Source organism: Mobula hypostoma, chromosome 6, assembly GCF_963921235.1.
Source record: "Mobula hypostoma chromosome 6, sMobHyp1.1, whole genome shotgun sequence".
Taxonomy (NCBI): domain Eukaryota; kingdom Metazoa; phylum Chordata; class Chondrichthyes; order Myliobatiformes; family Myliobatidae; genus Mobula; species Mobula hypostoma.
The window spans coordinates 162,248,407-162,264,619 of NC_086102.1; the positions used below are offsets into that span (position 1 = coordinate 162,248,407).

Genomic DNA, 16,213 nt, shown 5'->3' on the forward strand with positions numbered 1-16,213 from the left:
AAATCCATTGGCCTGATGCTGGTCTCACTATAATGATTAATCTGTTAATAAGAATATGGTGTTAAGTATAGAGAAAATCATAATATGATAGGGTAAAATCAACTTGGTTTTATGAAGAGGAGGTAGTCATTAGAGCTTATAGTTGTGTTATCTCGAATCCATCGGATATGTTGGAAGCTTGTTCATCAAATAAACTGGTTGGTCAAGAATTAACCATGATTTCATGTTATCTGAAGGTTACAGAATGAGGAATGTTGAACTCATCACTCATCAATGAGGTGGGAGTCTGCATTACCCAGTGGGTAAGAGAAAGGGTATAAGAATGAGCAATGACAGGGATGCCCAGGCACTTGTACAGTGCTGCCCGCACAATGGTTCTGTACTGCCTTCATGTTGCCTGGTGTTGGTCCAGGTGCTCCCTCAGTACTGCCGATGTCATTCCAGTGCTCCTTCAGTACTGCACAATATCAGTCCAGGTGCTCCCTCAGTACTGCACAATGTCATTCCAGTGCTCCCTCAGTACTGCACAATGTCATTCCAGTGCTCCCTCAGTACTGCACAATATCAGTCCAGGTGCTCCCTCAGTACTACACAATGTCAGTCCAGGTGCTCCCTCAGTACTACACAATGTCATTCCAGTGCTCCCTCAGTACTGCACAATATCAGTCCAGGTGCTCCCTCAGTACTGCACAATGTCATTCCAGTGCTCCCTCAGTACTGCACAATATCAGTCCAGGTGCTCCCTCAGTACTGCACAATGTCAGTCCAGGTGCTCCCTCAGTACTGCACAATGTCATTCCAGTGCTCCCTCAGTACTGCACAATATCAGTCCAGGTGCTCCCTCAGTACTGCACAATGTCAGTCCAGGTGCTCCCTCAGTACTGCACAATGTCAGTCCAGGTGCTCCCTCAGTACTGCACAATGTCAGTCCAGGTGCTCCCTCAGTACTGCCGATGGCAGTCCAGGTGCTCCCTCAGTACTGCACAATGTCAGTCCAGGTGCTCCCTCAGTACTGCCGATGTCATTCCAGTGCTCCCTCAGTACCGCACAATGTCAGTCCAGGTGCTCCCTCAGTACTGCCGATGTCAGTCCAGGTGCTCCCTCAGTACTGCACAATGTCAGTCCAGGTGCTCCCTCAGTACTGCACAATGTCAGTCCAGGTGCTCCCTCAGTACTGCACAATGTCAGTCCAGGTGCTCCCTCAGTACTGCACAATGTCAGTCCAGGTGCTCCCTCAGTACTGCACAATGTCAGTCCAGCTGCTCCCTCAGTACTGCCGATGTCAGTCCAGGTGCTCCCTCAGTACTGCACAATGTCAGTCCAGGTGCTCCCTCAGTACTGCACGATGTCAGTCCAGGTGCTCCCTCAGTACTGCACGATGTCAGTCCAGGTGCTCCCTCAGTACTGCACAATGTCAGTCCAGGTGCTCCCTCAGTACTGCCGATGTCAGTCCAGGTGCTCCCTCAGTACGCACAATGTCAGTCCAGGTGCTCCCTCAGTACTGCCGATGTCATTCCAGTGCTCCCACAGTCACAGCACGATGTCAGTCCAGGTGCTCCCTCAGTACTGCACAATGTCAGTCCAGGTGCTCCCTCAGTACTGCACAATGTCAGTCCAGGTGCTCCCTCAGTACTGCCGATGTCATTCCAGTGCTCCCTCAGTACTGCACAATGTCAGTCCAGGTGCTCCCTCAGTACTGCACAATGTCAGTCCAGGTGCTCCCTCAGTACTGCACAATGTCAGTCCAGGTGCTCCCTCAGTACTGCCGATGTCAGTCCAGGTGCTCCCTCAGTACTGCCGATGTCAGTCCAGGTGCTCCCTCAGTACTGCACAATGTCAGTCCAGGTGCTCCCTCAGTACTGCACGATGTCAGTCCAGGTGCTCCCTCAGTACTGCCGATGTCATTCCAGTGCTCCCTCAGTACTGCACAATGTCAGTCCAGGTGCTCCCTCAGTACTGCACAATGTCAGTCCAGTGCTCCCTCAGTACTGCACAATGTCAGTCCAGGTGCTCCCTCAGTACTGCACAATGTCAGTCCAGGTGCTCCCTCAGTACTGCACAATGTCAGTCCAGGTGCTCCCTCAGTACTGCACAATGTCAGTCCAGGTGCTCCCTCAGTACTGCACAATGTCAGTCCAGGTGCTCCCTCAGTACTGCACAATGTCAGTCCAGGTGCTCCCTCAGTACTGCCGATGTCATTCCAGTGCTCCCTCAGTACTGCACAATGTCAGTCCAGGTGCTCCCTCAGTACTGCCGATGTCAGTCCAGGTGCTCCCTCAGTACTGCACAATGTCAGTCCAGGTGCTCCCTCAGTACTGCACGATGTCAGTCCAGGTGCTCCCTCAGTACTGCACAATGTCAGTCCAGGTGCTCCCTCAGTACTGCCGATGTCAGTCCAGGTGCTCCCTCAGTACTGCACAATGTCAGTCCAGGTGCTCCCTCAGTACTGCACAATGTCAGTCCAGGTGCTCCCTCAGTACTGCACAATGTCAGTCCAGGTGCTCCCTCAGTACTGCACAATGTCAGTCCAGGTGCTCCCTCAGTACTGCCGATGTCAGTCCAGGTGCTCCCTCAGTACTGCACAATGTCAGTCCAGGTGCTCCCTCAGTACTGCACAATGTCAGTCCAGGTGCTCCCTCAGTACTGCACAATGTCAGTCCAGGTGCTCCCTCAGTACTGCACAATGTCAGTCCAGGTGCTCCCTCAGTACTGCACAATGTCAGTCCAGGTGCTCCCTCAGTACTGCACAATGTCAGTCCAGGTGCTCCCTCAGTACTGCACAATGTCAGTCCAGGTGCTCCCTCAGTACTGCACAATGTCAGTCCAGGTGCTCCCTCAGTACTGCACAATGTCAGTCCAGGTGCTCCCTCAGTACTGCACAATATCAGTCCAGGTGCTCCCTCAGTACTGCACAATGTCAGTCCAGGTGCTCCCTCAGTACTGCCGATGTCAGTCCAGGTGCTCCCTCAGTACTGCACAATGTCAGTCCAGGTGCTCCCTCAGTACTGCACAATGTCAGTCCAGGTGCTCCCTCAGTACTGCACAATGTCAGTCCAGGTGCTCCCTCAGTACTGCCGATGGCAGTCCAGGTGCTCCCTCAGTACTGCACAATGTCAGTCCAGGTGCTCCCTCAGTACTGCCGATGTCATTCCAGTGCTCCCTCAGTACCGCACAATGTCAGTCCAGGTGCTCCCTCAGTACTGCCGATGTCATTCCAGTGCTCCCTCAGTACAGCCGATGGCAGTCCAGGTGCTCCCTCAGTACTGCACAATGTCAGTCCAGGTGCTCCCTCAGTACTGCACAATGTCAGTCCAGGTGCTCCCTCAGTACTGCACAATGTCAGTCCAGGTGCTCCCTCAGTACTGCACAATGTCAGTCCAGCTGCTCCCTCAGTACTGCCGATGTCAGTCCAGGTGCTCCCTCAGTACTGCACAATGTCAGACCAGGTGCTCCCTCAGTACTGCACGATGTCAGTCCAGGTGCTCCCTCAGTACTGCCGATGGCAGTCCAGGTGCTCCCTCAGTACTGCACAATGTCAGTCCAGGTGCTCCCTCAGTACTGCCGATGTCATTCCAGTGCTCCCTCAGTACCGCACAATGTCAGTCCAGGTGCTCCCTCAGTACTGCCGATGTCATTCCAGTGCTCCCACAGCACAGCCGATGGCAGTCCAGGTGCTCCCTCAGTACTGCACAATGTCAGTCCAGGTGCTCCCTCAGTACTGCACAATGTCAGTCCAGGTGCTCCCTCAGTACTGCCGATGTCATTCCAGTGCTCCCTCAGTACTGCACAATGTCAGTCCAGGTGCTCCCTCAGTACTGCACAATGTCAGTCCAGGTGCTCCCTCAGTACTGCACAATATCAGTCCAGGTGCTCCCTCAGTACTGCCGATGTCAGTCCAGGTGCTCCCTCAGTACTGCCGATGTCAGTCCAGGTGCTCCCTCAGTACTGCACAATGTCAGACCAGGTGCTCCCTCAGTACTGCACGATGTCAGTCCAGGTGCTCCCTCAGTACTGCCGATGTCATTCCAGGTGCTCCCTCAGTACTGCACAATGTCAGTCCAGGTGCTCCCTCAGTACTGCACAATGTCATTCCAGTGCTCCCTCAGTACTGCACAATGTCAGTCCAGGTGCTCCCTCAGTACTGCACAATGTCAGTCCAGGTGCTCCCTCAGTACTGCACAATGTCAGTCCAGGTGCTCCCTCAGTACTGCACAATGTCAGTCCAGGTGCTCCCTCAGTACTGCCGATGTCAGTCCAGGTGCTCCCTCAGTACTGCACAATGTCAGTCCAGGTGCTCCCTCAGTACTGCCGATGTCATTCCAGTGCTCCCTCAGTACTGCACAATGTCAGTCCAGGTGCTCCCTCAGTACTGCCGATGTCATTCCAGTGCTCCCTCAGTACTGCCGATGTCAGTCCAGGTGCTCCCTCAGTACTGCACAATGTCAGTCCAGGTGCTCCCTCAGTACTGCACAATGTCAGTCCAGGTGCTCCCTCAGTACTGCCGATGTCATTCCAGTGCTCCCTCAGTACTGCACAATGTCAGTCCAGGTGCTCCCTCAGTACTGCACAATGTCAGTCCAGGTGCTCCCTCAGTACTGCACAATGTCAGTCCAGGTGCTCCCTCAGTACTGCACAATGTCAGTCCAGGTGCTCCCTCAGTACTGCCGATGTCAGTCCAGGTGCTCCCTCAGTACTGCACAATGTCAGTCCAGGTGCTCCCTCAGTACTGCCCGATGTCAGTCCAGGTGCTCCCTCAGTACTGCCGATGTCAGTCCAGGTGCTCCCTCAGTACTGCACAATGTCAGTCCAGGTGCTCCCTCAGTACTGCCGATGTCATTCCAGGTGCTCCCTCAGTACCGCACAATGTCAGTCCAGGTGCTCGCTCAGTACTGCCGATGTCATTCCAGTGCTCCCTCAGTACTGCACGATGTCAGTCCAGGTGCTCCCTCAGTACTGCACAATGTCAGTCCAGGTGCTCCCTCAGTACTGCACAATGTCAGTCCAGGTGCTCCCTCAGTACTGCACAATGTCAGTCCAGGTGCTCCCTCAGTACTGCCGATGTCAGTCCAGGTGCTCCCTCAGTACTGCACAATGTCAGTCCAGGTGCTCCCTCAGTACTGCACAATGTCAGTCCAGGTGCTCCCTCAGTACTGCACAATATCAGTCCAGGTGCTCCCTCAGTACTGCCGATGTCAGTCCAGGTGCTCCCTCAGTACTGCCGATGTCAGTCCAGGTGCTCCCTCAGTACTGCACAATGTCAGACCAGGTGCTCCCTCAGTACTGCACGATGTCAGTCCAGGTGCTCCCTCAGTACTGCCGATGTCATTCCAGTGCTCCCTCAGTACTGCACAATGTCAGTCCAGGTGCTCCCTCAGTACTGCACAATGTCAGTCCAGGTGCTCCCTCAGTACTGCCGATGTCAGTCCAGGTGCTCCCTCAGTACTGCACAATGTCAGTCCAGGTGCTCCCTCAGTACTGCCGATGTCAGTCCAGGTGCTCCCTCAGTACTGCCGATGTCAGTCCAGGTGCTCCCTCAGTACTGCACGATGTCAGTCCAGGTGCTCCCTCAGTACTGCCGATGTCAGTCCAGGTGCTCCCTCAGTACTGCACAATGTCAGACCAGGTGCTCCCTCAGTACTGCACGATGTCAGTCCAGGTGCTCCCTCAGTACTGCCGATGTCAGTCCAGGTGCTCCCTCAGTACTGCACAATGTCAGTCCAGGTGCTCCCTCAGTACTGCCGATGTCAGTCCAGGTGCTCCCTCAGTACTGCCGATGTCATTCCAGTGCTCCCTCAGTAATGCCGATGTCAGTCCAGGTGCTCCCTCAGTACCGCACAATGTCAGTCCAGGTGCTCCCTCAGTACTGCCGATGTCATTCCAGTGCTCCCTCAGTACTGCACAATGTCAGTCCAGGTGCTCCCTCAGTACTGCACAATGTCAGTCCAGGTGCTCCCTCAGTACTGGACAATATCAGTCCAGGTGCTCCCTCAGTACTGCCGATGTCAGTCCAGGTGCTCCCTCAGTACTGCCGATGTCAGTCCAGGTGCTCCCTCAGTACTGCACAATGTCAGTCCAGGTGCTCCCTCAGTACTGCCGATGTCATTCCAGTGCTCCCTCAGTACTGCACAATGTCAGTCCAGGTGCTCCCTCAGTACTGCCGATGTCAGTCCAGGTGCTCCCTCAGTACTGCCGATGTCAGTCCAGGTGCTCCCTCAGTACTGCACAATGTCAGTCCAGGTGCTCCCTCAGTACTGCACGATGTCAGTCCAGGTGCTCCCTCAGTACTGCACAATGTCAGTCCAGGTGCTCCCTCAGTACTGCACAATGTCAGTCCAGGTGCTCCCTCAGTACTGCACAATGTCAGTCCAGGTGCTCCCTCAGTACTGCCGATGTCAGTCCAGGTGCTCCCTCAGTACTGCACAATGTCAGTCCAGGTGCTCCCTCAGTACTGCCGATGTCAGTCCAGGTGCTCCCTCAGTACTGCACAATGTCAGTCCAGGTGCTCCCTCAGTACTGCACAATGTCAGTCCAGGTGCTCCCTCAGTACTGCACAATGTCAGTCCAGGTGCTCCCTCAGTACTGCCGATGTCAGTCCAGGTGCTCCCTCAGTACTGCACAATGTCAGTCCAGGTGCTCCCTCAGTACTGCACGATGTCAGTCCAGGTGCTCCCTCAGTACTGCCGATGTCAGTCCAGGTGCTCCCTCAGTACTGCACAATGTCAGTCCAGGTGCTCCCTCAGTACTGCCGATGTCAGTCCAGGTGCTCCCTCAGTACTGCACAATGTCAGTCCAGGTGCTCCCTCAGTACTGCCGATGTCAGTCCAGGTGCTCCCTCAGTACTGCACAATGTCAGTCCAGGTGCTCCCTCAGTACTGCACAATGTCAGTCCAGGTGCTCCCTCAGTACTGCACAATGTCAGTCCAGGTGCTCCCTCAGTACTGCACAATGTCAGTCCAGGTGCTCCCTCAGTACTGCCGATGTCAGTCCAGGTGCTCCCTCAGTACTGCACAATGTCAGTCCAGGTGCTCCCTCAGTACTGCCGATGTCAGTCCAGGTGCTCCCTCAGTACTGCACAATGTCAGTCCAGGTGCTCCCTCAGTACTGCACAATGTCAGTCCAGGTGCTCCCTCAGTACTGCCGATGTCAGTCCAGGTGCTCCCTCAGTACTGCTGATGTCAGTCCAGGTGCTCCCTCAGTACTGCACAATGTCAGTCCAGGTGCTCCCTCAGTACTGCCGATGTCATTCCAGTGCTCCCTCAGTACTGCACAATGTCAGTCCAGGTGCTCCCTCAGTACTGCACAATATCAGTCCAGGTGCTCCCTCAGTACTGCCGATGTCAGTCCAGGTGCTCCCTCAGTACTGCCGATGTCAGTCCAGGTGCTCCCTCAGTACTGCACAATGTCAGTCCAGGTGCTCCCTCAGTACTGCACGATGTCAGTCCAGGTGCTCCCTCAGTACTGCACGATGTCAGTCCAGGTGCTCCCTCAGTACTGCACAATGTCAGTCCAGGTGCTCCCTCAGTACTGCACGATGTCAGTCCAGGTGCTCCCTCAGTACTGCACAATGTCAGTCCAGGTGCTCCCTCAGTACTGCCGATGTCAGTCCAGGTGCTCCCTCAGTACTGCCGATGTCAGTCCAGGTGCTCCCTCAGTACTGCACAATGTCAGTCCAGGTGCTCCCTCAGTACTGCCGATGTCAGTCCAGGTGCTCCCTCAGTACTGCACAATGTCAGTCCAGGTGCTCCCTCAGTACTGCACAATGTCAGTCCAGGTGCTCCCTCAGTACTGCCGATGTCAGTCCAGGTGCTCCCTCAGTACTGCACAATGTCAGTCCAGGTGCTCCCTCAGTACTGCACAATATCAGTCCAGGTGCTCCCTCAGTACTGCCGATGTCAGTCCAGGTGCTCCCTCAGTACTGCACAATGTCAGTCCAGGTGCTCCCTCAGTACTGCACAATGTCAGTCCAGGTGCTCCCTCAGTACTGCACAATGTCAGTCCAGGTGCTCCCTCAGTACTGCACAATGTCAGTCCAGGTGCTCCCTCAGTACTGCCAATGTCAGTCCAGGTGCTCCCTCAGTACTGCCATGTCAGTCCAGGTGCTCTCAGTACTGCTCCATGTCAGTCCAGGTGCTCCCTCAGTACTGCACAATGTCAGTCCAGGTGCTCCCTCAGTACTGCACGATGTCAGTCCAGGTGCTCCCTCAGTACTGCACAATGTCAGTCCAGGTGCTCCCTCAGTACTGCCGATGTCAGTCCAGGTGCTCCCTCAGTACTGCCGATGTCAGTCCAGGTGCTCCCTCAGTACTGCCGATGTCAGTCCAGGTGCTCCCTCAGTACTGCCGATGTCAGTCCAGGTGCTCCCTCAGTACTGCACAATGTCAGTCCAGGTGCTCCCTCAGTACTGCACAATGTCGGTCCAGGTGCTCCCTCAGTACTGCCGATGTCAGTCCAGGTGCTCCCTCAGTACTGCACGATGTCAGTCCAGGTGCTCCCTCAGTACTGCACAATGTCAGTCCAGGTGCTCCCTCAGTACTGCACAATGTCGGTCCAGGTGCTCCCTCAGTACTGCCGATGTCAGTCCAGGTGCTCCCTCAGTACTGCCGATGTCAGTCCAGGTGCTCCCTCAGTACTGCCGATGTCAGTCCAGGTGCTCCCTCAGTACTGCACAATGTCAGTCCAGGTGCTCCCTCAGTACTGCCGATGTCAGTCCAGGTGCTCCCTCAGTACTGCCGATGTCAGTCCAGGTGCTCCCTCAGTACTGCACAATGTCAGTCCAGGTGCTCCCTCAGTACTGCACAATGTCAGTCCAGGTGCTCCCTCAGTACTGCCGATGTCAGTCCAGGTGCTCCCTCAGTACTGCACAATGTCAGTCCAGGTGCTCCCTCAGTACTGCACAATGTCAGTCCAGGTGCTCCCTCAGTACTGCACAATGTCAGTCCAGGTGCTCCCTCAGTACTGCCGTTGTCAGTCCAGGTGCTTCCTCAGTACTGCCGATGTCAGTCCAGGTGCTCCCTCAGTACTGCACAATGTCAGTCCAGGTGCTCCCTCAGTACTGCACAATGTCGGTCCAGGTGCTTCCTCAGTACTGCCGATGTCAGTCCCTCTCCCTCAGTACTGCCGATGTCAGTCCAGGTGCTCCCTCAGTACTGCACAATGTCAGTCCAGGTGCTCCCTCAGTCCTGCACAATATCGGTCCAGGTGCTCCCTCAGTACTGCCGATGTCAGTCCAGGTGCTCCCTCAGTACTGCCGATGTCAGTCCAGGTGCTCCGTCAGTACTGCACAATGTCGGTCCAGGTGCTTCCTCAGTACTGCACAATGTCGGTCCAGGTGCTCCCTCAGTACTGCCGATGTCAGTCCAGGTGCTTCCTCAGTACTGCCGATGTCAGTCCAGGTGCTCCCTCAGTACTGCACAATGTCAGTCCAGGTGCTCCCTCAGTACTGCACAATGTCGGTCCAGGTGCTTCCTCAGTACTGCCGATGTCAGTCCAGGTGCTCCCTCAGTACTGCCAATGTCAGTCCAGGTGCTTCCTCAGTACTGCACAATGTCAGTCCAGGTGCTCCCTCAGTACTGCACAATGTCAGTCCAGGTACTCCCTCAGTACTGCACAATGTCAGTCCAGGTGCTCCCTCAGTACTGCACAATGTCAGTCCAGGTACTCCCTCAGTACTGCACAATATCAGTCCAGGTGCTCCCTCAGTACTGCCGATGTCAGTCCAGGTGCTCCCCCAGTACTGCACAATGTCAGTCCAGGTGCTCCCTCAGTACTTCCGATGTCAGTCCAGGTGCTCCGTCAGTACTGCACAATGTCTGTCCAGGTGCTCCGTCAGTACTGCACAATGTCGGTTCAGGTGCTCCCTCAGGGTTGCTCTGTGTTCAGCTCAGGTGCTCCATCAGGGCTGCCCCAGTAATGACTCGCTCGATGATGCCCCGTTTTCAGCCTGCGAGATCTCTCTGAACTGCAGTGACCAGAGTGCACCTTTGTACTGAGCAACTGGAGATGTGAGCTTTCACTGTTGATATAGAACAGATTCTTTATTCCAGATCTAGGATACAGAATCGGTTGAAGAGCAGAAACTAGATATTCCTTTCCAAGTTGGTAGGGTGCTATTGTTAAAGTGCCAAAAGGATCAGTAATTTGTATTCAAGCAACACTCATAAAAGTTGCTGGTGAACGCAGCAGGCCAGTCAGCATCTCTAGGAAGAGGTACAGTTGACGTCCCCAAAACATCGACTCTACCTCTTCCTAGAGATGCTGACTGACCTGCTGCGTTCACTAGCAACTTTCATGTGTATTGCTTGAAATTCCAGCATCTGCAGATTTCCTCGTGTTTGAGTAATTTATATTAACAGCTCAGATGAAATGAGAAAAAGGCATATCTAAGCAAGGTAAGGTCTGAGGAGGATGTGAAGTTTGCAAAAGGATAAAGGCATACGAGTCCACAGTAAGGGTAATGACAAATGTGTAGTTATTCACTTCAGTAGGAAGAACGGATAAAGAGAATATGAAGGAGTAAGAAGCTTTTAAAAACTGCAGAGACATTTTGACATGCTGCTTCAAGAAATACCGTGTTTGAAGACACCCCCACCACGCCAGCTTCCAGGATGTTGGCGCTCAAACTCTGGGAAGTACGGATAGCTGACGCGGCCCCTTTAAGGGTACGGGACAGTCCTGCTACTTGGTTATCATGTTTCGAGCACTGAGAGTTGAGTATTTAAGGAACACCTGAACCGTGGCTCGGCGCTCAGTTGTAAGCCTGCTTGTGATATCGTCTAGCATTTGTTTTGAGCTCAGATCCAGTGCAAAACCATGTCTCGATTCTTGCTTCGGATATCCCGGCATTTGGGTCCAATTCATCCTCATCAATGATTCTCATCGCATACCGAAAAGTGATCTCACAGGAAACAAACAATAGAAAGCCAAATAGTATCTTGGCAAAGATTTTTAATTGCAAAGTTAAGGAAGACTTAACTTGATTATGCAGGAAATATCATCCACAACCCTACTTAGATCGATATTGGATTCCTTCTCTGTTCACTGTTGTAAACTTCTATTGTCTACAGCTGATTTGAACACTGAGTTACTCATTCAGTTTGGCCAAACCCAACCCCCAAATTTTCCTCCTCACATTATGGCTACCAAATCCCAGTATGGCAAATTCACCTCAATCAGTATGTTCATCCCAATATTCCAAAGCACAACCTCAAACACGAACCATCTCATTGCTACCAGGGTCTGTACCCCCCATGATTTCATCTCTGTTTAATGCAGTTTATTAATGTCTCATTAAGATTCCAGTTAGGAATCAGCACATTTAAAAAAATAAAACCTACACTATTACAAAATTAATCATATAACAAGTCACAGCATAGTAAGGATTATTGCAGAAAGATGCTGCAATAATCTTATCTAGTAAAGTCTGGTATATAGACGTTGGCAGAGTGAGCACATACAAACTTGCAAATCTTTTCAAGATTTATGTGCCAGCTTTATTGGGTAAGATTTATGCAACATCTTTGCTTGGTGCATTACTTGCTTATTTGTAATAACCACATTTAACTTTTGTTCACATTATTTGTTTTGCACTGAGTGCTGAGGAGAAACTGAATTATATGCAGGACAAGGCAATGAAAGCTTGGCACAGAGATCAAGGGCTTATCGATACAGAGAAGTTTTCCTAATGATATTTTTGATGGCCAGAATGAACACTCCCCCACGTTTTTTTACAACCCATCCCAATGCTTATTGTTGCTTTAGTCTCCAGTCATTTACTGGTAGCATTGACTATAAAATATGAAAAATGAATGATAATTTTAGAAAATCCTAATGAATAGATCTGAACCTCCCAACATTCAAATATCCTACTCTACTAAGAAAAGATTCTCCTAACATGGGTGATCCATTTTTGGAGGGAAATTCTCTATTAATAAAGAGAGCAGACATCTGCAAAATACTTGTTTTCGCAGTTACTAAGTCTCCTTAAATTTCAATAGTTCCAGTTAACGTAAGAGAATGTATACAATATACAACCTGAAATTCTTACTCTCCACAGACATCCTCAGAATGAAGGAAAAACCCCAAAGAATGAATGATAGAAAAAACATAAAGCCCCCTTACCCCCTCCCATGCACAAACAGCAGCGGGCAGTACCAACCTTCCACCCTCCCCCTCTCCCCAGTTATTCTAGGATAAAGCATCAGCATTCTCACCGCCCTCCATGCAAGCAACAGCAAAGCCTGCAAATGGAGATCACCAACTAACAGTTCACTCCAACATTTCGACATCCCACAGGCTCTCTCTCTCAGTAACAAAGGAAAGACAGATATCGCTCCTTCCACAGTGACAGGGGAGACAACAGTCACTATTCTGATTTTACGGTCAGTCTGAAATGTTGCTTTTTATTTCGAGTTCTCCAACTCGAGAATCAGCAAATCGATTTCCGAGTGCAGAGCCCTCCGACAGCCACTGTCGATGTCTTCGATGTTCCGGCTCCCGCTACGCTTCAGTACGCAACAGCAACGAGAATTCATGTCCGAAGGTGCCCAACTTCAGGCCGAACCTGGACATGCCGAAACGTGGCCAATCGGCGAGCTCCAGGAACGGCAACACGCCATCGTGCAGAACCGCAGTCTTTGGGTGCTGCTGTAGATCAAAGATCACGATAGGACCCAGCAACCTTGGAAAGGAAAATAGGGACATTAGAACAGGAATTATTTAACTGTTTCACTGATGAGCTGAGAGAAGTCGCCCTCTGGTGCCATCTTTAGCTTGCAAGTTTGATTCAGAATTATAATTAGAAAAAAATAAAGTGAAGAGCTTGCACTGTGAATTATTTGATTAATTCTATACTGCAACTCATTTCCATCACTTTTAAGATGCTGCTCAAACTTAAGTATTTTAAGAAGCTGGGCAGTGTAAAAGCAACAGTAATGCTCTTTCCGAGACTGTCAATAGAAGAATTTCCTTTGCAGTCTCAAAATGCTGGCATTCTAAACAATATCTATTAGTTTTATGCAGATTGTTGAAGTAAAACTACAAGGTAAGCAAAAGACCAAACATGACCATCAACCAGGGCTATCCAGCGAGAGTTAGAGACCATTTTCAGTTGAATAAGTCTTTGAAATTCTTATTTCTGCTGGAAGAAATTAACCTGTTCCAATTCATAGCTTTGAGAAACATTTGTGACCATGGAAGCTCCTGTCTATTTCCCTTACCATGGAATTCCCTATCACTCTAGTTCTGCCACTCCTTTTCCTGCCCTCCTGTGCAGTAGAGTCGCTCACAGTGCTATGATATTGGTACTGCCGCTTTCCGCTGGTAATCCATCTTCTCCAATAGTATCTAAAGTGGTAAATATGTGTTGGATGGAGATGACTGTAGGAAACAGGTGCACTGCCTTCCAGCTACAGTGGATGGAGATGATTGCAGGGAACACTGGCACTGCCTCCGTGCCTCCTCTTATCACTGAAATTCTCAATTCTCAGTTAATTTTTCTAAAATTAACCATTTCAAGTATTAATTTTAATTGTTTTGAGAATATTTAAAGTTAAATGTTATATTTTCTTTCTGGTCTTTTTTCCTCTATCTCTCCCTACTTCACTTTTTGTATGTGAAGTAGGTCTTGTGTTTCCAACTCTGTGCTGTTAATTTCACAGCACTTGACTCTTAGGGAGGTAGTTTCTTACCCTGTTTACAGAGGTTCCAGTTGCTTTGTATGATCACTTCTACTTAAGACGCCTGCAGTACAAAGCTTTGTGGAATTTGCATCAGAAGGTAAAGTCTTCAAACTCTGGAAAAGCTAAGCTCTCGTCAATAAGCTTTTGACCTAGTAAAATGTGATCTTTAATTCCGGTTGTATCCAACTGTTGCTGTCTAACTTGGTAAACTGCTTTTAATCAAAGATCACATTACTATAGTTTTAGCTCAATGTTCTGGATCAAACTAAAATTTTGCACAGACGCTAGCATAAAATATTCAAACGTCCTTCCTTTTCTTGTGGAGAGCTTTAACACAATAGCTTTATTCAAAGCTCTACTGTACATGCAGGAACCTAAGTGCATGATTAATCAGTATTAATTAAACAAATATACCAACTATGAAAAACATGTAACTCACATTTTGGTGATCTATTACAAAAAGCCTTTTCTTCCTGATGGAGATCCTAGGCCCAAAGTGCCGACTGTTTGTTTCCCTCCATAGATGCTGCCTGACCTGCTGAGTTCCTCCAGTATTGTGTGTGTGTTGCTCAGGATATCTTACATCTGCAGAATCTCTTGTGTTTCAAGTCTTTTTTTTTGTTTATGTAAGAGAACTTTACAACTCTAGTTCTTTGCAGCTGAAATCAGTTCCACACTACCTGGTGTAAAAATATAAAAAATATAGTAAAATGCCGCCTAAAGAAGGAGCTATGGGACAAAATTTATTGCAGTTGTATAATTCGGTTTTCTGGATCTAGGTTCTCTTTCTGTAACTTAGCATATTTTTTTTTAAATCTTGATCGGGTGACCCCACCAAAAACAAAGCCAGCACTTCATTAAGCCTTGCCTCATGTATATTTATTTTTGATTTTGCCAGACTGCAGATTTTCAGGAGATTTTAACAGACACAGAGGTTCTTGGTCTAATGGTTGGCTGCTTGTGTCATGACTTGGATCACAGAGGCACAAACAATGCTTTCCAGGCAAAGTAAGTACAAACACAGAACGCCTAACTTGTTCATCTTTGTTCCTATCACACAAAGTAAATTAAAAGAAACTTTGCTCTTCCTCATTCAGTTTTACTTTCTGATGCACTGAGGTGTAATTACTTTTATTAGATAAATTACAGCTTCAGTAAAGAAATTAGCAAACTGAATCAGGTATTCCTGTCAAAAGGGATTAAACCACACTTTAGGGAAGCAGATTTTGTAACTGCAACATTATTTTCCTTTGTCGAGTCATCCCTTCCCACTAATCTGCTACCAGGCACCACTGCACAGGCCTAAGTGCTACACCTGCCCAAACACCTCCTCTCTCACCTCCATTCAGGCCCCAAACAGTCCTTCCAGGTGAGATTCAGCTGTGAATCTGCTGGGATTGTCTACTGTGTTCGGTGCTCCCAATGCAGCCTCCTCTGCATTGGTGAGATCTGTCGTAAATTGGGGTTCCACTTCATCGAGCTTCTCCACACCATCTGGCACAAATGACACTTCCCAGTGGCCAAACATGTTAATTTCCATTCCTGTTCCGACATGTTTTTTCCAGTTATATTAAGAGTAAAATGTATGATAATGCATTTTGGTTAAAGGAACAATAGTGCGGACTATTATCTAAATGGGGAGAAGGTTCAAACGTCAGAGGTGTAGAGGGACTTAGGAGTCCTCGTGCAAGACTCCCAGAAGGTTAATTTACAGGTTGAGTCTGTGGTAAAGAAGGCAAATGCAATGTTGGCATTTATTTCAAAGGGGATAGAATATAGAAGCAAGGAGATAGTGCTGAGCCTTTATAAGACTCTAGTCAGGCCACACTTGGAGTATTGTCAACAGTTTTGGGCTCCATACCTCATAAAGAATATGTTGTCATTGGAGAGAGCCCAGAGGAAGTTCACGAGGATGATTCCGGGAATGAAGGGATTAACATATATGGAGCATTTGGCAGTTTTGGGCCTGTACTCGCTGGAATTTAGAAGAATGCAGGGGGATCTCATTGAAACCTACCAAACGTTGAAAGGACTAGATAGGGTGGATGTGGAAAGGATGTTTCCCGTGTTGGTGGTATCCAGAACTGGAGGCCACAGCCTCAAAACTGAGGGATGACCATTTAGAACAGAGATAAGGAGGAATTTTTTTTAGCCAGAGGGTAGTGAATCTGAGGAATGCTCTACCACAGACTGCGGTGGAGGCCAAGTCTGTGGGTCTATTTAAGGTGCAAGTTGATAGTTTCCTGATCGGTCAGGGCATCAAAGGATATGGCGAGAAGGCAGGTGTATGGGGTTGAGTGGGATCCAGGATCGGCCGTGATGGAATGGTGGAGTAGACTCGATGGGCTGAATGGCCTAATTCTGCTCCTATGTCTTATGATCTTATGGGATCCATGGTTTCCTCTTGTTCCAAGATGAAGCCACCGCAGGGTGGAGGAGAACACCTTATATTCCGTCTGGGTAGCCTCCAACCTGATGGCATGAATATCAATTTCTCCATCTGGTAAGCAAATTCCTCTTCCTCACCACTCCCACCT

The 16,213-nt window shown here is 49.8% G+C and overlaps 1 protein-coding gene across 1 annotated transcript in view; it reads left to right on the top strand.

The window, feature by feature from the left end:
- Positions 1 to 16,213, top strand: part of pde11a (phosphodiesterase 11a) — a 261,414-nt gene that overhangs the window by 176,967 nt on the left and 68,234 nt on the right. Inside the window, exon 13 of the mRNA XM_063050094.1 lies at positions 14,575 to 14,684. Within this exon, the coding sequence (XP_062906164.1) occupies positions 14,575 to 14,684 (110 nt within the window). The remainder of the gene's footprint in view (positions 1 to 14,574; positions 14,685 to 16,213) is intronic.